Here is a 23,079-nt window from a genome sequence, read left to right as displayed (position 1 = left end):
AAAATATTCTCTACCAGTCGGCTGAGAATACGGTTAAAGGGTTAATACGACAAAAATTACAGTTGCCTGTTCTGCTGACATTGACAAACAGATCAATGAATAACAAAGTTGTCTGATCAATATAATAGGCCTACGAGAAGGGGAGACACCAATAGCCTACAATATGACGTCCATCTAACCTGGAGGAGGAAATTATTGTCCAAAAATAAACTTTGAAGTGTCACTGACCCAACAATGATAAAGAGTGAATATTCACATTCACTGGATGGCCGATGCTCTCCGCTGGTGCCAATAAGATAGTCTATAGCCTACTGTTCACTCAATTGAAATATTGCGAAATGCCTGGTTGGGCCTTTATACTTTTCACAGACAGTCGCAATTCAACAATAACCTATTTGGCAGTGTTGTGTTGGAGACCACCTAAAGCGAGACCGATTCAAGACCAAGACTGAAGCAAATCGAGTCTGAGTCAAGAACAAGACAGCTGGGAGGGGGACAAGGGGTGTGACACCAAGTCAAGACCGAGACCAGAGAAATGCGAGTCCAATTCAAGACCATGATTGTTATTTTGTCAAATCACCACCATAATAATAGTTCAAAATGTCCAGTATTTCTGTGTTCATATTTCAGAACAACATATGGATCCTTTAGACATTCAGAATAAATACATGCTGAAGGAAAATAGAGCCACTCTACAAATTATTACTAACCCAACACAGTGGAGAAGCAATGGGCCTTCTATGCCTTCAGAGAAGGGCTAAGGATTTATAAAATAATGATTATAATAATATAATAATGATAATTATATTATTATTTTCAATGATGTTCTGATTTAATCTTCAGTTTTTGTTGGAAAGGAAAGGGTAAACACTGAAGAGGAAATAAAGATCCAATCATGATTTTTCTTCGCTGTCTCTGGGGAGATAAATCTAGCTAGCTAAGTCAGCCATTGGCTAGGGCATCAGAAGCTAGATAAAGGCATCTGCCATTCAACTGTATTATGCAACATTTTAGAGTGACAGTGGAATCAACCAATCACATTTTGACTTAGTGAGTGGGATAGTTTTTTACATAAACGTATAGAAACTCTGCCTTCTTGAAGGCCAACAGGTCAATGCGCAATAGCGAGCAGTAGTTTTCCCACGGTCTAGCTAGCTAGCTTTTGTTGTTGGCTAGTTTGCAGCGGCTGCAGCAGGCGTTATCAAAGAGGATGATGTTGCTAATTTGTTAGCTTTTCCATTTAAAGAATTTAGTTTTAAACGATCATCATCGGGTGAGTATAACTGTGTTTTGTATTGCAGCGCGTTTGCTGTTGTTAGCCATCTCTTTGAAAATACCTTATGTGTGTGAAACTTTGTTGCATTTAGAGACGAACTGACAGCATTTTAGCAACATGAAATCTTACAGAAAATCTGTTCATAAACACTCCCACAAAGAATATGACACAATTATCTGACAAGCGACCACTTAGATACGGTCATTTTCACATTTTCATAAATTCTTAGATGTAACGAGTACGCTAGGAGTCGGGAAGAAAATACAGGGAGTGAATTTAATAAATTACAGAAAAAAACAAGACACACGAATAGCGTACATACATAAAACACATGAATAGAATCAATAACGCCTCAGGAAAGAACCAAAGGGAGTGACAGATGTAGGGGAGGTAATCAGGAAGGTGATGGAGTCCAGGTGAGTCTTATGAGGCGCAGGTGCACGTAACGATGGTGACAGATGTGCGTAATAATGAGAAAACTGGTGACAACGAGTGCCAGAGAGGGGGAGAAGGGAGTAAACGTGACATTAGAATGTTTGGGAATTATTTACACTAGGGCAATTGTCAAAATTCTATAGCAATATAGAGTGGGAAAGTGGCTGTGCGTTTGGGAAATTATTAATAGACACTGCAGTAAATAAAACTGAATAAAAACATCTGTCTTGGGCCCACCCGAGTGGCGTAGTGGTCTGAGGCACTAGAGATCCTGGTTCGAGTCCAGACTCGCAGCCGGTCGCGACCGGGAGACCCATGGGGTGGTTTGGCCGGCAGGGATGTTCTTGTCCCATTGCGCTCTAGCGACTCCTGTGGCAGGCCGGGTGCAATATATGCTGACACGGTTGCCAGGTGTATGGTGTTTCCTCTGACACATTGGTGCGCCTGGCTTCCGGGTTAAGCAGGCACTGTCAAGAAGCAGCTTGGCTGTGTTGCGTTTTGGAGGACGCACGGCTCTCGACCTTCGCCTCTCCCGAGTCCGTACGGGAGTTGCAGCGATGGGACAAGACTGTAACTACCAATTGGATACCAATTGGGGAAAAAAACGTTTTTTTTGTAACCTTTTGTCTTGTGCAGGACTGGAGTCTATACAGACCGGTGCGCTATAGCCAACCAGAGCTACAGTAGACCTTTATAAAAATAAGCCATTTGCCACACGGGCCTGCCATCATTCACTTTGAACTGGACTGAGTGTTTACAGGCATTAGATGAACCCTCTCAAACTTTTTCAGCTAGTTGGCTGTCAAAATTGCACTGAAAACGATGGGGAATTGTGTCCTCCTCGTCCTTCTGCAGTGTGCCTGCCAATGCATGCTTGTCCCAACCAAGCACCCAAGCTAACCGGCTAAAGTAGGCTAGCTTGCCAGCTAGCTACGTCCAGACACAAATGAGAGAACATCTCACTCCATTTTACTTGCCGTAGCAGAGCTGGTTAGGCTGTTCTTGACTAACTATAACATTTTTTTGCCAACGTTTACTGACACCAGTCATATTCAGCAGGTGTTACGCGTTCGTAAATTCATCAGTTGTTCTGCGCTCTGGCACACTCAGATGAGAGTCCTCTGAAATCGGAGTAGATAGCCAGAGAGCATTTGCGAACACAAGAGATATGCTAACTGTATAATAGTCGTTTAAGTTATTGCTAGCTAACCAAATGATACCTGCATCTCTAGCTGTGTGTAGCCACCGAAAAACGATATGAGGGGGAAAGTCAGTCACTCACCCTCCAATGACATGACATGACATCCTCCTAGCATCTAGCTAACGGTAGGCTCCGTGTTTTTAGCTAGCTACATAAATAGATACGCTAGCCTATTAGCCACGTTATGGCTGACTTGTGATCATTACCCTTGCTAGTTTGATTGTATTGACATTCCCAGCCTTAGTTACATTCGTCCGTATTTGTCCAGAATATTGAGTAATTGAAACTGAAAAAGTGCATCCCGAATGGAGGCAGCAAACAATGTACCAGGCCAGGTGCGATTTATAACCTGATAGTAATATTTTTTGGACTACCAAGAAATGTATTGGTGAATTATATTAATCATGTATTGAACTGCATCCATCTATTCTGACAGCAATGCCTTCGTGTATGTCATGGAACGTTGAGTCAAATAGAACCTATTTTTAAAACCTCTTATAAAGTTTGTTTTGTAGCAAAAACTGTGAATTGGATATTTTTGACTGATAATATGATCATCTGTTTCATATCTGCAAAGTAGTTTTAAATCGCTGTCAGTTCCACTTTAAACTTTAGGTCACTGGTTACTTTGTGTGCTAAACGTGAAATGTGTTTTTTGCAATAGGATGTAATAGTTGTACATTTTGATTGGGTAATGCTTAATGGTTGTGTTTTTGTATTCTTATGATTGGGACCTACTGGCTTATTACATTATGTCAGAGTTTATGAACAGCTTATCCTTTAACACCATGCTGTGTGTGACTGCTGTCTTTCCATCAGCCCTCTGCAGTGGTGTAAAGGTGCCTGAAGAAGTATACTCTCCCAAACGGCCCGCCCAGTGAAGGAAAGGCACCCAGTGTGAAAAATACAATGTTTTTCTATGTTTTTTGTATTTTTCCTATAGATTTATCAGATTTTCACTCTCAAAATCACATTTGATGGTCTAAGTCCACAACAATGCTTAAACCACATAAATCTGATTGGTTAGGGCTGTCAGGGCCTGGCTCCCCAGTGGTTGGGCCTGTATCCAACCAGGCCCATCCATGTCTACGTCCTGATGCAAACAGCGCATGATGACAAATGCGCATCAGAAATAGGATAAACAATTTTCAATACCTGGTTTGCATACCCATTGTTGCCTTAGTTAGTATTTACTGGCAGATATCATAAGTTTAAACATCTTACCTACCCTACCAGCTACCGATGTCATTCTTCTGTAAGCTGCTCCATGCCACAACCAGCTGAGAGCTGCACACTCCTGCTGTCTGTAGATGATATTCCACTGAAACTATGCTGTGTGCAGCATGCATGAGAATATATTTCACATGCGTTGCGATCGTGTAGGCTACTTTGTGCATGATTTCTCTATTGTTCTACATCATTGATAAGTCATTTACCTCCACTACACTACTTTGATACGCATCAGTAGGGATTAAGAAGTGAGTGTACGCAATGCCCACTGAAAAAAAGGGGGTATACAGTTTATACCAGCGTATACCCTCCGCTACACCACTGGCCCTTTGTGTTTTACAAAAAGTGCACTCGCCACTACGCAAACATGTCTATAATAGATACGGCTGTTAAGATATTCATGTTTTAAGAAAGGAGTGTGTATATTTGGCCTGGCGGAGCGGTTTTAATGCGCTAACTGAATTGTTTTACTCCACTGGTCTCAGGAAGTCCTCACTGTCCGAGACCGAGTCAAGACTGAGTACAAATTTATCAACACCAAGACAAGACCAAGACACTCAATATGTAGTCTCGAGACCGGACTCGAGACCGAGACCATCTGGAGTACTACAACAATTTACATCAGGGGAAGCTTAATTTATGGAGGGAGGTGCATGTATCCGTACCTGCCAGGCTGATCTGGGTATTTCTGTTTGCAGTAGGCCTCCAGAGAGGCGTAGACCTTCTCTCTCAAAGCCTCCACCTCGCCTGGATTTGACAAGCCTTTAGAATCTGAGGAGAGACACACAGCACTGCATCAGACAACAGTCACAGGATATCAAAACGTGGATTTATGCATGTCTGTACATATACAGCTTTGTGTGTACATTCAAGCATGTGTGTTTATGTGTGTGTGTTATATATAATATGCCTTTGTGTCTGTGGCTGTACATGTAGACGCCAGACAGGGAGTGATATGGCTAAACAGCAGTGGACAGGCTGGCTGCCCCTAACCCTGCATGCTGCCATCAGAAGCCTTTAACACTATCAAATGACATGTGATCTACCCTACTGGGTTTTGTGTCATATACATATGCAGGGTAATTCTCTCCATTACACAGCCTGGATGAGGCAACACATGTAGGTTATGTCTATGACCTTGTGTTTTCCACTCTGGCAAGAGGTTGGATAACCCTACATTCAGAGGCAATTTGCAGTAAAACTTGTTCTTTGCTTTGGCTATTTTACAACAAACGTTTCTTTCCTTCAAACATTTTATTTTCATTTTCAATACATCACAGTCACCAACAACAACAACATAACATGCCCGTATCCACAAAGCATCTCAGAAAAAGTCCTAGGAATCCTGTTAAAGCCTGTTTTAAGACAACAACAAAAAACTGCCAGCTTTTAGGATGATGTTACACTGCACAGACAAACTCTGATCTAGAAGTAAAATCAACTCATACATTTTGCATTTACATTTTAGTCATTTAGCAGACGCTCTTATTCAGAGCAACTTACAGTTAGTGCAAACGTCTTAAGAAAGCTAGGTGAGACAACAACACATCACAATCGTATCAAGTACATTTTCCCTCTACAAAGTATTTATCAGCAAAATCAGTGCTAGTAGCAAAAGACAAGTGGCCTTTTTTTTTACCGGGATGCGTGAGAGTTATTTAAGATACTCTTCAGAGGTAATAAAAGTTGCATCATTAATGTTGATCTCCGCTGGTAATCACGACAGTTTAAGGTACCGCACAGGAAAGATAGTGATGAAGCTCATTGACATTGTTGCAAATGGTGGGGAATAACCAATCGCGATGAGGCATGGCCAGGTGTGATTTCTATAGTACGCTTCAGACAACCACGGTTAACGTGACTGTAAATCAAATGTTGCATTGATAAAACGAATAATAGAATTTTCTTCTGACACGATCACTTTGCCTACTCTTAATTATTGCCTAATATGTTGGCATGCATAACCACATATATATCGTTTTTGGTTTGTATTTTACCTCCAATTTCGATCTTGTCTCATCGCTGCAACTCCCAAACGGGCAGCAAAGGTCGAGTCACGCGTCCTCTGAAACATGACCCGCCAAATCGCGCTTCTTAACCCTCGCCCACTTAAACCAAAAGCAGCTGCACCAATGTGTCAGAGCAAACACCATCCAACTGATGACAGAGGTCAGCCTGCAGGCACCCGGCCCGCCACAATGAGTTGCTAGAGCGCAATGAGACAAGTAAAGCTCCCCCGACCAAACCCTCCCCTAACCCAATTGTGTGCCGCCAAATGGGATTGGGATTGGGATTGAACCCAGGGCAGTAATGATACCTCCAGCACTGTGATGCAGTGCCTTAGACCGTGTTGCCACTCGGGAGGCCCCGCGTAACATTTTTTTTTACCAATTCTGATGGTTGTTAATAGAGGATTTTTTAAAACAAATATTACTGTTTTAACAACCCTAAAATGCTTTGGCATCAAGTCACTTGCCGATAATGTTGAACACAATCAAAGTTAACATAATCCCTAGATGCCTTCAATTGCCCAATCCTAAGAGTAGGAGTAAAATGTCTCTATTCTCAGCATTTACAACAAATGTTCTACTCCTAGACACTTTGTGTATACGGGCATAAAGTGTCCTGATTAAAAAGTGCCCTGATTCAAAATATTAGGCAACACATTTCTGGGTCTGATTGGTTACCACTGAGCAAAAGGAAGGAAGGAAACTGAACAGGCCTGAATACAGCAATACTCTCATCTCAGTGTGGGAAAGGACTCAGTCCCTCTGAATCCCAGCATTCCCCCTGTTAGGCCATCTCTGTGAGATGCTCCTAATTAGGGGAAAGTAGGCTGTGATGTGTTCCAGAGCCAGGGCTATAACAGAGTGACCCAGGAGCACAGAGGAGCAGTCTGTCCTGGGAGAATGAGGCCCGGCGGCACGTTCCCACACTGCTCTTTGTCTCCGGGGCCACGGCACAGACTCATTAAAGACAGGGAGCATGTCTGGTGCCAGCTGGGCATTGCTGGCGCGGGTACTCAGCATGGTAATGAAGTTAACCCTGGCCTGTACCATAGAGTAGAGGGCTAGCAGAGGGCTAGCGCAGGGCTAACAGAGGGATGGCAGAGGGCTAGCGGAGGGCTAGCGGAGGGCTAGCAGAGCAGAGGGGGGTCCACCCTATGTTCTCTTTCACCCCTATGTTCCCTGGGCCCTATGTTCCCTCAGCCCTGTGATCTATGATCCCTGTGATCTATGATCCCTGGGCCCTATGTTCCCTCAATATATGTTACCTCAGCCCTATGTCCCCTCACCTGTCTGTTCCCTGCGCCCTTTATTCCCTCAGGCCTATGTTCCCTGGGCCCTATGTTCCCTCAACACTATGTTTCCTCAACCCTATGTTCCCTCAGCCCTATCTGTGTTTCCCCTGTATTCATTTAGCAGCGGTGTGTTAAATAGTTACCGCCACGCCCCAAAATATGATTTAAAAATATATATGTGTAAGTTCGAATCCGCCCAAAATCCCCACGAAAAATATATTTTAAATGTGGACACATTGAGGTGTTGTGAAGAAAAGTGCAATCATCACCTTGAAAATTAAGATTATTGGCTCGATTCAATCCAACCCATATTTTTGTATTTACGCAAAATAACACAGACACTGGACAGAGGAACTCTGCCTAGAAGGCCAGCATCCCGGAGTCGCCTCTTCACTGTTGACGTTGAGACTGGTGTTTTGCGGGTACTATTTAATGAAGCTGCCAGTTGAGGACATGTGAGGCGTCTGTTTCTCAAACTAGACACTCTAATGTACTTGTCCTTTTGCTCAGTTGTGCACCGGGACCTCCCACTCCTCTTTCTATTCTGGTTCGAGCCAGTTTGCGCTGTTCTGTGAAGGGAGTAGTACACAGCGTTGTATCTGATTTTCAGTTTCTTGGCAATTTCTCGCATGGAATAGCCTTCATTTCTCAGAACAAGAATAGATTGACAAGTTTCAGAAGAAAGTGCTTTGTTTCTGGCCATTTTGAGCCTGTGATCGAACCCACAAATGCTGATGCTCCAAATACTCAACTAGTCTAAAGAAGGCCAGTTTTATTGCTTCTTAAACAGTTTTCTGCTGTGCTAACATAATTGCAAAATGGTTTTCCAATGATCAATTAGCCTTTTAAAATGATAAACTTGGATTAGCTAACACAACGTGCCATTGGAACACAGGAGTGATGGTTGCTGATAATGGGCCTCTGTACGCCTATGTAGATATTCCATAAAAAATCTGCCGTTTCCAGCTACAATAGTAATTTACAACATTAACATTGTTTGCACTGTATTCCAGATCAATTTGATGTTATTTTAATGGACCAAAAATGTGCTTTTCTTTCAAAAACAAGGACATTTATAAGTGACCCCAAACTTATGAACGGTAGTGTATATATATAATATATATATATATATACAGTACCAGTCAAACGTTTGGACACACCAACTCATTCAAGGGTTTTTCTTTAATATTACTATTTTCTACATTGTAGAATAATAGTGAAGACATCAAAACTATGAAATAACACATATTGAATTATGTCGTAACCAAAAATGTGTTAAACAAATCAAAATATATTTTAGATTTGAGATTCTTCCAAGTAGCCACCCTTTGCCTTGATGACAACTTTGCACAATCTTGGCATTCTCTGAACCAGCTTCATGAGGAATGCTTTTCCAACAGTCTTGAAGGAGTTCCCACATATGCTGAGCACTTGTTAGCTGCTTTTCCTTCACTCTGCGGTCCAACTCCTCCCAAACCATTTCAATTGGGTTGAGGTCGGGTGATTGTGGCGGCCAGGTCATCTGATGCAGCACTCCATCACTCTCCTTCTTGGTCAAATAGCCCTTACACAGCCTGGAGGTGTGTTTTCGGTCATTGTCCTGTTGGAAACCAAATGATAGTCCCACTAAGCGCAAACCAGATGGGATGGCATATCGCTGCAGAATGCTGTGGTAGCCATGCTGGTTAAGTGTGCCTTGAATTCTAAATAAATCTCTGACAGTGTCACCAGCAAAGCACCCCCACACCATCATACCTACTCCTCCATGCGTCACGGTTGGAACCACACATGCAGAGATCATCCGTTCACCTACTCTGCGTCTCACAAAGACACGGTGGTTGGATCCAAAAATCTTACATTTGGACTCATCAGACCAAAGGACAGATTTCCACCGGTCTAATGTCCATTGTTCGTGTTTCTTGGCCCAAGCAAGTCTCTTCTTATAATTGGTGTCCTTCAGTAGTGGTTTCTTTGCAGCAATTCGACCATGAAGGCCTGATTCACACAGTCTCCTCTGAACAGTTGATGTTGAGATGTGTCTGTTACATTTATTTGGGCTGCAATCTGAGGTGCAGTTAACTCTAATGAACTTATCCCAGAGGTGGGACCAAGTCATTGTTTTACAAGTCACAAGTAAGTCTCACGTCTTAGCACTCAAGTCCCAAGTCAAGTCCTAAGTCAAGACAGGCAATGTCACGCCCTGGCCTTAGTATTATTTGTTTTATTTATTATTTTAGTTAGGTCAGGGTGTGACATGGGGTATGTGTGTATTTTGGGGTATTATATGGTAGAGGGGGTGTTGGTTGTAGTTTATGGTTTTGTGTTGAGTGTATGTATCTAGCTGTGTCTATGGGTGTGTAGTTTTCTAGGAAAGTCTATGGTGGCCGGAATGGGTTCTCAATTAGAGACAGCTGATTTCTGTTGTCTCTAATTGGGAGCCATATTTAAGGCTGCCATAGGCTTTAGCTATTTGTGGGTGTTTGTTTCCTGTGTCAGTGTTTGGGCCACACAGGACTGTTTGAGGTTAGTCACGTTTGTTGTTTTGTATTTTGTAGTGTTTTCTTGTTAATTACATTAAACATGTACAATTACCAATCCGCATCTTGGTCCGATCCATGCTCCTCCTCGTCTGAGGAGGAGAACGACATTGACAGCCGTTACAGAAACACCCACCAAACCAGGACCAAGCGGATTGGAGAAGGACGGCAAGAACCAAAGCAATGGAGAGATGAGGAATGGACTTGGGAGGAGATCCTAGACGGTAAAGGACCCTGGGCACAGCCAGTGGAGTGTCGCCGCCCCAAAGCGGAGCTGGAGGCAGCGAAAGCGGAGAGGCGGCATTATGAGGCGCTTGCAAGGCACAGTGGCTGGAAACCCGAGAGGCTCACCCAAAAATTTCTTGGGGGGGGGCTAAGGGGTAGTGTGGCGAAGCCGGGTTGGATACCTGAGCCAACTCCCCGGGCTTACCGTGGAGTAAGAGGGCGTCGTACTGGTCAGACACCGTGTTATGCGGTAAAGCGCACGGTGTCCCCAGTACGCGTGCTTAGCCCAGTGCGGGCTATTCCACCTTGCCGCACTGGGAGGGCTAGGTTGGGCATCGAGCCGGATGTCATGAAGCCGGCCCAACGTATCTGGCCTCCAGTACGTCTCCTCGGGCCGGCGTACATGGCACCAGCCTTACAGGTGGTGTCCCCGGTTCGCCTGCATAGCCCAGTGCGGGCTATTCCACCTCGCCGCACTGGCAGGGCTACGGGGACCATCCAACCTGGTAAGGTTGGAGAGGCTCGGTGCTCAAGAGCGCGTGTCCTCCTTCACGGTCCGGTATATCCGGCGCCACCTTCCCGCCCCAGCCCAGTACCACCAGTGCCTACACCACGCACCAGGCTTCCAGTGCATCTCCAGAGCCCTGTTCCTCCTCCCCGCACTCGCCCTGAGGTGCGTGCCCTCAGCCCGGTACCTCCAGTTCCGGCACCACGCATCAGGCCTATTGTGCGTCTCAGCCGGCCAGAGTCTGCCGTCTGCCCAGCGGTGCCTGAACTGCCCGTCTGCCCAGCGGTGCCTGAACTGCCCGTCTGCCCAGCGGTGCCTGAACTGCCCGTCTGCCCAGCGGTGCCTGAACTGCCCGGCTGCCCAACGCCGTCTGAGCCATTTGTCTGCCCAGCGCCGTCTGAGCCATTTGTCTGCCCAGCGCCGTCTGAGCCATCCGTCTGCCCAACGCCGTCTGAGCCATCCGTCTGCCCAACGCCGTCTGAGCCATCCGTCTGCCCAACGCCGTCTGAGCCATCCGTCTGCCCAACGCCGTCTGAGCCATCTGTCTGCCCAACGCCGTCTGAGCCATCTGTCTGCCCAACGCCGTCTGAGCCATCTGTCTGCCCAACGCCGTCTGAGCCATCTGTCTGCCCAACGCCGTCTGAGCCATCTGTCTGCCCAACGCCGTCTGAGCCATCTGTCTGCCCAACGCCGTCTGAGCCATCTGTCTGCCCAACGCCGTCTGAGCCATCTGTCTGCCCAACGCCGTCTGAGCCATCTGTCTGCCCAACGCCGTCTGAGCCATCTGTCTGCCCAACGCCGTCTGAGCCATCCGTCTGCCCAACGCCGTCTGAGCCATCCGTCTGCCCAGCGCCATCTGAGCCATCCGTCTGCCACGAGCCGTTAGAGCCGTCCGTCAGTCAGGAGCTGCCAGAGCCGCCAGCCAGTCAGGAGCTGCCAGAGCCGCCAGCCAGTCAGGAGCTGCCAGAGCCGCCAGCCAGTCAGGAGCTGCCAGAGCCGCCAGCCAGTCAGGAGCTGCCAGAGCCGCCAGCCAGTCAGGAGCTGCCAGAGCCGCCAGCCAGTCAGGAGCTGCCAGAGACGCCAGCCAGTCAGGAGCTGTCAGAGCTGCCCTACAGTCATGAGCTGCCCTACAGTCATGAGCTGCCCTACAGTCATGAGCTGCCCTACAGTCATGAGCTGCCCTACAGTCATGAGCTGCCCTACAGTCATGAGCTGCCCTACAGTCCGGAGCTGCCCTACAGTCCGGAGCTGCCACCCAGTCCGGAGCTGCCACCCAGTCCGGAGCTGCCACCCAGTCCGGAGCTGCCACCCAGTCCGGAGCTGCCGGAGCCCCTCAGCCCGGAGCTGCCGGAGCCCCTCAGCCCGGAGCTGCCGGAGCCCCTCAGCCCGGACCTGCCGGAGCCCCTCAGCCAGGACCTGCCGGAGCCCCTCAGCCAGGACCTGCCGGAGCCCCTCAGCCAGGACCTGCCGGAGCCCCTCAGCCAGGACCTGCCGGAGCCCCTCAGCCAGGACCTGCCGGAGCCCCTCAGCCAGGACCTGCCGGAGCCCCTCAGCCAGGACCTGCCGGAGTCCCTCAGCCAGGACCTGCCGGAGTCCCTCAGCCAGGACCTGCCGGAGTCCCTCAGCCAGGACCTGCCGGAGTCCCTCAGCCAGGACCTGCCGGAGTCCCTCAGCCAGGACCTGCCGGAGTCCCTCAGCCAGGACCTGCCGGAGTCCCTCAGCCAGGACCTGCCGGAGTCCCTCAGCCAGGACCTGCCGGAGTCCCTCAGCCAGGACCTGCCGGAGTCCCTCAGCCAGGACCTGCCAGAGTCCCTCAGCCAGGACCTGCCAGAGTCCCTCAGCCAGGACCTGCCAGAGTCCCTCAGCCAGGACCTGCCAGAGTCCCTCAGCCAGGACCTGCCAGAGTCCCTCAGCCAGGACCTGCCAGAGTCCCTCAGCCAGGACCTGCCAGAGTCCCTCAGCCAGGACCTGCCAGAGTCCCTCAGCCAGGACCTGCCAGAGTCCCTCAGCCAGGACCTGCCAGAGTCCCTCAGCCAGGACCTGCCAGAGTCCCTCAGCCAGGACCTGCCAGAGTCCCTCAGCCAGGACCTGCCAGAGTCCCTCAGCCAGGACCTGCCCCTTATCCCGGTGCTGCCCCTTATCCCGGTGCTGCCCCTTATCCCGGTGCTGCCCCTTATCCCGGTGCTGCCCCTTATGACTATGGTGGGGTGGGGACCACGACCAGTGCCGGAGCCGCCGCCGTGGAAGGAAGCCCACCCAGACCCTCCCCTAGACTAGGTGCTGGTGCGCCCGGAGTTCGCACCTTAAGGGGGGGGTTATGTCACGCCCTGGCCTTAGTATTATTTGTTTTATTTATTATTTTAGTTAGGTCAGGGTGTGACATGGGGTATGTGTGTATTTTGGGGTATTATATGGTAGAGGGGGTGTTGGTTGTAGTTTATGGTTTTGTGTTGAGTGTATGTATCTAGCTGTGTCTATGGGTGTGTAGTTTTCTAGGAAAGTCTATGGTGGCCGGAATGGGTTCTCAATTAGAGACAGCTGATTTCTGTTGTCTCTAATTGGGAGCCATATTTAAGGCTGCCATAGGCTTTAGCTATTTGTGGGTGTTTGTTTCCTGTGTCAGTGTTTGGGCCACACAGGACTGTTTGAGGTTAGTCACGTTTGTTGTTTTGTATTTTGTAGTGTTTTCTTGTTAATTACATTAAACATGTACAATTACCAATCCGCATCTTGGTCCGATCCATGCTCCTCCTCGTCTGAGGAGGAGAACGACATTGACAGCCGTTACAGGCAAGTCTGAGTCAAGTCAAGACCGACAAGTCTCAAGTCAAGTCTCAAGTCCTAAACTTTGAGTTTCGAGTCCTAAACAAGTCATAATATGCTCTTCACCAAATGTAATACTATTTCATATTTTTAACAAGAGTAGTAGTTAGTAAATTACATTTACGCAAATCATGAATGCTTATATTTATTACTTTCCAAATAAACTTTATATTTCCATGGAAATACATGGGTAGCCATGAGAAAGACCCCCCCCCCCCCCCCCCCCATAGTGAGCAACTATCGAGGATCGCTATGGAGCGCAATCGGGCGATGTAGGCTTGTACACAATCGTCCAACCTTAACACACACACACACACACACCCTCTCTGTGTGTGGTTACAGTAGGCTAACGTATGTCAATGGTTTTAGGAACAGCAGTAACATCAGGCAGGATTTAGGCTACCAACTGCCTAGCCAGTTGTAGCTCAATCTTGGGTGCAATGATCACGTTCCCGCACTGACTGACCGTGTGGAGGCTCATTGATTTAATGTTACGTTAGCCTACATGCTACACTAGCAAAGTTATATATAGCGGTCGGCTATATTATCCACGACTTACCATTCTTTGTGCAGCTTCAAATGTTGAACAAAGTTGGAAGTTGTTGCGCCTCCGTCTGTAATTTCCTTCAAGCATGTTTTGCAAGCTGCAATCCGTTTTTTGTTGACTACAGCGTAGTCTTTATATCCGAAAATAATAATTTTGGATATCATCTTTCCAAGGGCTCCACCTGAATTCACTCACCAACGTTCCTCTGCACTGCCACACACAACTTTTTCTCAGCTGGCACAATTTGATTGGCTGCTGTCCGATTCAAACTGTAATCCTTTAAATGAAGAGTTGATGCGCTGCACACTTTTTTTAATAGCATCATTTTTAATATTTGGGCTTGGGGAGGGTATCAAGTCAGTTCGAGTCAAAAGGCTCAAGTCCAAGTTAAGTCACGAGTCATTGGTGTTAAAGTCAAAGTCGAGTTGCAAGTCATCATATTTGTGACTCGAGTCTGACTTGAGTACAAGTCATGTGACACGAGTCCACACCTCTGACTTATCCTATGCAGCAGAGGTAACTCTGAGTCCTCCTTTCCTGTGGTGGTCCTCTTGAGAGCTAGTTTCATCATAGCGCTTGATGTTTTTTGCGACTGCGTTCAAAGTTCTTGAAATGATCCGGCTTGACTGACCTTCATGTTTTAAAGTAATGTTGGACTGTCGTTTCTCTTTGCTTATTTGAGCTGTTCTTGCCATAATATAGACTTGGTTTTTTAGCCCTATTTGGTATCTTCTGTATACCCCCCTACCTTGTCACAACACAACTGACTGGCTCAAACACATTAAGAAGGAAAGAAATTGCAGAAATTAACTTTTAACAAGGCACACATGATAATTGAAATGCATTCCAGGTGGAAACCTCATGAAGCTGGTTCAGAGAATGCCAAGAGTGTGCAAAGCTGTCATTAAGGCAAAGGGTGGCTAGTTGGAAGAATCTCAAATATAAAATATATTTTGATTTGTTTAACACTTTTTTGGTTACTACATGATTCCATATGTGTTATTTAACAGTTTTGATGTCTGCACTATTATTCTACAATGTAGAAAATAGTTTTAAAAAATAAAGAAAAACCTTGAATGAGTAGGTGTGTCCAAACCTTTGACTGGTACTGTATATATACTGTATATCAAATATATTTCATATCAAAGCCCTCCCTTCTCAAGGTGCATCTACATCACAATATCAATGGTAACGTTAGAGTTGAACCGCTAGGAACAAAAGGAACAAACTGTCAAAATGAAGACCAGAATTGATGTGTTTCACTATAAATAAGCCTAAAACATCTGGCTTTTGATTACATTTAAAAAAAATGAAAGTTACTATTTAAACGATATAAACTATGTTTTAAGATCATCTTTGAGAACAAACAATCACCAATGGCATGGCATGGGGACCCCATTGAGTTTGATATAATGTTTGAGCCACTCAGATAGCATAAGAACACAGCTTAAGCCATTGCGAAATGTGTAGAATGGAAGTTAATTAGATTTGAAATGGAAAATGTTTTCTCAGCCCCATGGCTAACTGTATAGAATTGCAAGAAATTACCTTTAAAACTGCAATTCCTTCTCTGCAGCCAGTAAAATGTCCAGTCGGAGACCGCACCATTGACCACGCACACTACCACGTTTAAAAGATAGAATTGAGAGAACATGGGTCTGAGGGAACATGGGGCCCAGGGAACATACGGCTGAGGGAACATAGACATGACCCCACAGAGGTCTAGCAGAGCAGAGAACTAGCAGAGCAGAGGGCTAGCAGAGGGCTAGCAAAGAGTTAGCAGAGCAGAGAACTAGCAGAGCAGAGAACTAGCAGAGCAGAGGGCTAGCAGAGGGCTAGTAGAGCAGAGGGTTAGCAGAGCAGAGGGGTAGCAGTGCAGAAGGGTAGCAGAGCAGAAAGGTAGCAGAGCAGAGGGCTATCAGAGCAGAGGCCTAGCAGAGGGCTAGCAGAGGGCTAGTAGAGTAGAGGGATAGCAGAGAGCTAGCAGAGCAGAGGGCTAGCAGAGGGCTATCAGAGCAGAGGGCTAGCAGAGCAGAGTGATAGCAGAGGGCTAGCAGAGCAGAGGGCTAGCAGAGCAGAGGGCTAGCAGAGGGCTATCAGAACAGAGGGCTAGCAGAGCAGAGGGCTAGCAGAGGGCTAGCAGAGCAGAGGCCTAGCAGAGGGCTAGCAGAGGGCTAGTAGAGTAGAGGGATAGCAGAGGGCTAGCAGAGCAGAGGGCTAGCAGAGGGCTATCAGAGCAGAGGGCTAGCAGAGCAGAGGGCTAGCAGAGCAGAGGCCTAGCAGAGGGCTAGCAGAGGGCTAGTAGAGTAGAGGGATAGCAGAGGGCTAGCAGAGCAGAGGGCTAGCAGAGGGCTAGCAGAGCAGAGGGCTATCAGAGGGCTATCAGAGGGCTTGCAAAGCAGGAGGTTGGAGGCTAGAGGCTGTCTGTGGGCACTGTGGGCAGAGTGCTGCGGGCCACATAAGTGCCATGCCACTTACGTGGGTGGGAAAAACCACTTCAGGAACATGTGTCTGGTGGGTGATGGTGGTGTGTGTGCATCAATCAATCAGTCAATCAAATGTATTTATAAAGCCCTTTTTACATCCGCAGATGTCGCAAAGTTCTTACACAGAATCCAGCCTAAAACCCCAAACAGCAAACAATGCAGATGTAGAAGCACGGTGGCTAGGAAAAACTCCCTAGAAAGGCAGGAACCTAGGAAGAAACCTAGAGAGGAACCAGGCTCTGAGGGGTGATCAATCCTCTTCTGGCTGTGCTGTGCCAGGTGGAGATTATAAGAGTACATGGCCATTAAGGCCAGATCGTTCTCCAAGATGTTCAAATGTTCATAGATGACCAGCAGAGTCAAATAATAATCACAGTGGTTGTAGAGGGTGCAACAAGTCAGCACCTCAGAATTAACTGTCAGTTGTCTTGTCATAGCCGAGCATTCAGAGGTGGAGACAGCAGGTGCGGTAGAGAGGGAGAGAGAGATGGAGGGAGGGAGGGAGAGAGAGAGAGAGAGAGAGAGAGAGAGAGAGAGAGAGAGAGAGAGAGAGAGAGAGAGAGAGAGAGAGAGAGAGAGAGAGAGAGAGAGAGAGAGAGAGAGAGAGAGAGAAAGAGAGAGAGAGAAAGAAAGAAAGAAAGAGAGAGAAAAAAAGGGAGCGGGAGAGAGAGAGGGTCAAAAATAGCAGGTCCAGGACAAGGTAGCACGTCCAGTGAACAGGTCAGGGTTCAAAGGCCGCAGGCAGAACAGTTGAAACTGGAGCAGCAGCATGACAAGGAGGGTGTATTATGGTCCTTGAGGGCCACACAGTATAAGAGTTTACTGGTATCATGTGCAGTCATTGTTTGGGAGGTTAAAATAGCAGGAACAGATGTATTCAAGCAGAACCCTTTTTTTCTGTTATTATAATCTAATAATCTAATCTAAAAGGCTCTGGATTAAAGGGGTGGTAGGAGTGTATGTATGTGATACCTGGGTTGAAGAGGACGATGGCTCGAAGGCACCCCAGCTCTGTCTTATCCATCTGCATGTCTCTCATCTTGGACACCAGTTCTGTGAGCACTCTGGATGGAGAGAGGGAGACACATAGACAGGCTCTTAGAGATCTGACCATCAGCCAGCAACACCTCCCTTGGTCACCGTTCATTACACCCTCCTTTATCTACAGGTGAAACTCAATACAAATCAATTGACAACAAGGCCCCACTGGCCTGACACACATGGGATGTTCAACCAGCTAGAAACCGTACAGCCCTGCCTACACCACGCGATTCAAGCTGCTTAGAACATGTCTGATAAAAGGAAATACATGAACGACAGCGCAAACATAATCACAGACTGTAACCGAACACTGACATTCCCGGCACCCGCATGTGACATCACTAGGCGGGGCTGCGTTTCGTTTTGGGAGTATGACCCGACTGCTCAAACTCCTCACCCCTCTCTGACTCCATCACGCCCGCTCTCTCTCTCCCTCTCCCTATGTCACTCTTTCAAGTCAATTGCAGCTCTTAGCTCATCCTAATTTAATTTGCCTGTTGGAACAATGAGGGTAAAAAAAGACTTGAGTGTTTAAGTTAACCGCCCTCTTCATTTGTATGGCAGAGAGAAGAGAAGAGAAGAGGAAAGGAGAGGAGAAGGAGCAGATAGAGCTTCATTATCAGTCATCTTAATGCGTCCCCAGTTAATGCAAAGATGTAATCCATCCATTAGAAGTAGTGAACTGGCAGTATGCTAATCACTGAGCACAGATTCCCAGCTGGGGATAGAGGGAGATGGAGAGAGAGAGTGGGAGGGGGGAGAAAGAGAAGGAGAGAGAGAAGAGAGAAAGAGAGCAGAGTGAGAGAAAGATGGGAAAGAGAGAGAGAGGGAGAGCGAGAGAAAGAGAGAGAGAGAGAGAGAGAGAGAGAGCGAGAGAGAGAGAGAGCGAGAGAGAGAGAGAGAGAGAGAGAGAGAGAGAGAGAGAGAGCTGTTGCCCTCAAAAGAACACTTCAGTGTGTGACTCAGCATGCCAGGGGACACAGGGTTTAGAGCGTTGGAGTGCTTAACAATACCATCTCTTGGATTGATCTCACAGTGGATGGCCTTATCAACTTCTGTGTACACTGAGAAGGCATATACTGTTCTTTTGTATACATTCGTCTATACAAATGTGACTTTAAAAAACAAACAATGCAACAATAGGCATCAAATGTGACTAATGGAAAAGAAGGTCAATATCTGCTTTGGAATAGTCACAGCCTGCCATGGGATTGCAGTCAAAAGAGTGGGATTTCATCAGGAACGCATTTAAATAGATTTTTTCAAAATGTCTGTCTGAGCAGATCTCCATCTCCCTGTGATGTCCGTTGCCTGTAGCCATACATATTTAATGAATGTGTGTTAATCAATAATAAGAGCACTCTCTGTTACGCATCACTACCTCTTCTTCTGACAGAGCCTTTTCACTGTTACAGGTCAGGGTCTACTTTTCTCTTGCCCAAATTGTGGAAACTGTGGAAACTTCGCATAGCAACCAACAAAAATGTATTTCACAAAGCTGATTGTATCAAGGCAGTGTCAACAGGGTGATCTTCACTACCTGTCAAAGATGGCTCCCACTCCAGCACTGTGGGCGCTGTTACGATGGACGTGTAGCCCTGTTGCTAGGAGGATCCCATCTTTCACCGCTATCGAACGGTGTGAGAAGGATGCGATGAGTAGCTCATTCCACCCTGAGGGAAAAAAGTGAGGGAAGGAAGAATAAGAAGAGAGATAAGGAGTGAAAACCTATTACAAAGTTCATCAAGTTGCATTCCACATTCAAACTAAATTGAGCTGACAACAAGGGAAGGGAATTCCAATGAATCAATTCTAGGCTGATTAGGCAAACCAGAAAGCTCTTTCATGCATAGGTTGTGGGCCATTAACAGCCCATCTCAGACGTGCTTCCCAGAGAGACAAGTGTTTAACAGGGTGTACTGCGCCTGCCATCCCAATAAAGGCAAAACACTTCATATACCAAGTAAGGGTAAAGCACGGAGAGCGTTGTGCTGTTTGAGTGACAGGGCTCCTTTAACTGTTCTGCCTAGCAACACTATCCGCTTTTCCCCAGAGTTGAGCTGGGAATGAGAGGGGCTAGAATGCTTTAATCTGTGAGACAGCAGAACCAAAGTGGTTATTTATAGAAGACGTGAGCTGAGCGCTGAGAAGAAGAGAGAGGACGCTCTCAGCTAGCTCCAGAACAGCTCTTTCTCAGAAGGTCTCACTCTCTCAATCACTATGGGTACCCAGAAGGAGAATGGTTAGACGGGGTAGGAGAGGGTTAGAGAGATGGATGGGGATGGATTGGCTTCCTCAGGGTGAGTTTGGAAGTGAACGGTGTAATTCTTAAGTGATAATGCACGAGAAGCAGGTGTTTGGAGGATATATTGGCACAGGTTTGTCGAGGGCCGGCAAACCATGCCATATATCCTCCAAACACCGGCTTTGAGGGCATTATCGCTTTTATACAACAAGTTATCAACATATTCAAATAATGATTGACATATTTTTATAAAAAAAATATTTTGATGAATTCATTCATACTATTTCATACTTCCACAAGATATAGTCCTGACACAAATCTAGGGTTGCTACCCAAGCCGACTGGTTGTCCATTACTCTCGGTTCGGTTGCCAGTCTTTTTTGTTCTGTATCTATGGACGCGACCCATATTGGCTGGCAACGTTCTTATCCCTTGCTTGCCAGCTAGCCAACTACTACTAACTTACAGTCATGTCAAACAGTGCAGCCAGAATAACAATGAAGTAGCTGCATTTGCATGTGTTTAAGCTGTTTTCTAGTGACATGTATTTGGATACATCCATAACAATGAGCTAATGATGCGCAATTTCACCTGGCATAGAACATAAGTTCTCTTGTCAGGACACTGTTGTTCGAGAGCTAACCTAGAACACAGCTAACACAATCACTTCAAACTGAAGCTGGAAAGACTTCAAACTAGCTGCAATTCGTTTCATTTTGCCTGTTTTCTATTGATAGTTCTTTGTATATATCCATAAAAATGGTGTTGATTCATAATTTCGACTGGCTGAGAAAAGCTGCCTACCTGTCTCATCCCGACTCCCGACACCTTCATTACTATGGGACAGCTGGAGTTCGAATTTGAATAATGAAACAATGTTGCAAATGTCGGAGAGACAGACAGCAAGATTTATACAAATCTCAGCTGTTGAAAACCAAATGTTAGTTTAAAATCAAGTGTATAAATTGCCTGGCTGGGCTGATGAGACAGTGGATTGTGCAGTCAGATGGAACAGAGTAAATAGGCATTTTAACGTCATAGATTTAGCCAGTGGTAACTTGTGGAATAGACACCGGCTGGAATGCGGTTTTAACCAATCAGCTTTCAGGATTAGACCCACCCGTCGTATAAGGAGCGACAAGCAATCAGCAACATATAGGGAAAATACTTAAAAAACCCTCACAAATGATGATAGCATACATAAAGAATATGACAGATTATTCATTCTATGAGATTGACTGCTCTTGACCTACAAATAGCCTACAAAGCCCATAATGCTGCAGTGACCTGCCCATGGGGATGCTGATGTGGTCTGATGAATGTTCATGACCTGGTCGTGTTGAACTCACCTGCTCGTAGGAGGATGACCTGGTCGTCCAGGGGCAGCTCAGAGAAGTGGGGGATCCTCTTGGCCCACTCCACCAGTGTAAAGAGCTGCTTGTCGGCTGCTTGGCAGATGTTAGTCACCGGGTCATTGGGCTGGAGAGAGACATACGGGAAGGATGCTGTCACAAATACATTTAGCAAAGACTGAAAGATACTTAAATGATAATGCCCAAAAAGACAGTGTTTGGAGGATATATTGGCACGCATGTTGCAAACCGTGCCAATATATCCTCCAAACACCGGCTTTGAGGGCATTATCACTTTTATACAACGGGTTACCAGATTTCATTTGACAGACAGCAATGTTTATACAAATCTCTGCTGTTGAAAACTAAATGTTAGTCTAAAAGAAATGTGAGATAATGTCTAGATGCTTTTTATAGTGGAGATCAAGTTTATAAATTGCCTGGCTGGGCTGATGAGACAGTGGATTGCGCAGTCAGATGGAACAGAGTAAATAGGCATTTTAACATCATAGATTTAGCCAGTGGTAACTTGTGGAATAGACCTCAGCTGGAATGCGGTTTTAACCAATCAGCATTCAGGATTAGACCCCCCCGTTTTATAAATTGTGACGTGTGTGGTTGAGTGTGTATTATGCGAACACACTGTGTGCATGTGCATTCTTGCTGCATACAGTATGTGTCCAGTCACAGCAGTGCACCACCGGATGAGAGAGCAGCACAGGGCCTGATCTGCTGAGCCAAGCCCCCCCCCCCCCACACACACACACCCCTGCCTTGTGAATGATCACCTCTGAGGAGGAGCGAGCAGGAAGGCAAAACAAACAATGATTCTGTCCCAGCCCGAGGAGGAAATACCTGCAGAGAAGCAGCAGTAAAAAATGACTCTCTCCAAGCAAGCAATTCCTTTGGAAAACTTCTACCTACAGAAGGCCATATGGAGTGTTCAGACAGAAAGCAAAAAGAGGTTGAACTGACACAGAGTTAAGGAAAAACTGTTTGGGCGTTCAAGTGTGAATTCATTTAATGCGTGAGCGTACGAGAATGAGTCTTAAAAAGGCAATTCCACCACTTTTCAACCTTACTACCTTACTCTCTATCTCCAGCACAATAGCAATGTCTACAGTGCATTTCTATGTTTTGTAGAAAAAAAAGAACTACCTGATGACATCTTCAAAAGTTAAAACATTTTAAAAACTCGTTGCAGTTTTTGAAAATCAACGTTTTTTTGCTTTTAATCCTAACCTCTTTTAATGACCTTTCTTCTTATCGTTTTAACCACAAATCATTGAAACGCACCGTTTTCACATATGTAGACACTGGTTTGGTGCTGGAGATATTGAATATGAAGTTGAAAAGAGGCAGAATTGCCCTTTATGAAAATAGCTTTCAAGAAAGCTAAACAAGTTATAGACTCTGTAATTATATGGAATAGTGAGACTGTATTCTCACTCACCACCTGGGTTATATTCCTGACTCAGACAGAGTAAAGTCTGGATGAAAAAGGTCAAAATGTAAAGTATATGGACGAAAAGTTAGCAGAGGACAACATGAAAATGAGAGATCTGAAAGATAGAGGAAAAGAACTGAGAGAGAGAGAGAGTGTAGGATGGATGGAAATACGGATGTGAACGGACAAGAGCAAAAACCTCAAGTTTTCGAAGCCATCAAACTGAAGGCCTCGCTCGAGGCCTCACTCAACCCAGGAGGAAACCGTGGTTAGTGAAGGAGGCAAGCACTTCTAACGTATAAACATATCCAGTGGAGAGAAAAAATGTCCCCATCAATGTTATCAATAACAAAACGTATCTTCTCTCGCTCCCCAACTTCTCTCTCTCACCAAATCCCACAGATCAATGCTGAAAGCTTGGAAGA

General features: G+C 46.2%; 1 protein-coding gene across 5 annotated transcripts in view; it reads right to left on the bottom strand.

Moving 5' to 3' along the window:
- Positions 1 to 23,079, bottom strand: part of LOC120021279 (retinoic acid receptor RXR-alpha-A-like) — a 154,425-nt gene that overhangs the window by 9,081 nt on the left and 122,265 nt on the right. For all 5 annotated transcript variants that reach the window (XM_038964961.1, XM_038964956.1, XM_038964958.1 and 2 more), the window contains 4 exons: positions 21,205 to 21,334; positions 19,151 to 19,283; positions 17,542 to 17,633; positions 4,808 to 4,913 (listed from right to left, as the gene is read on the bottom strand). In XM_038964961.1, coding sequence (XP_038820889.1) covers positions 4,808 to 4,913; positions 17,542 to 17,633; positions 19,151 to 19,283; positions 21,205 to 21,334 — 461 coding nt within the window. The remainder of the gene's footprint in view (positions 1 to 4,807; positions 4,914 to 17,541; positions 17,634 to 19,150; positions 19,284 to 21,204; positions 21,335 to 23,079) is intronic.

Source organism: Salvelinus namaycush, chromosome 26, assembly GCF_016432855.1.
Source record: "Salvelinus namaycush isolate Seneca chromosome 26, SaNama_1.0, whole genome shotgun sequence".
Taxonomy (NCBI): Eukaryota; Metazoa; Chordata; class Actinopteri; order Salmoniformes; family Salmonidae; genus Salvelinus; species Salvelinus namaycush.
This window is presented reverse-complemented; position numbering and strand designations above follow the sequence as displayed.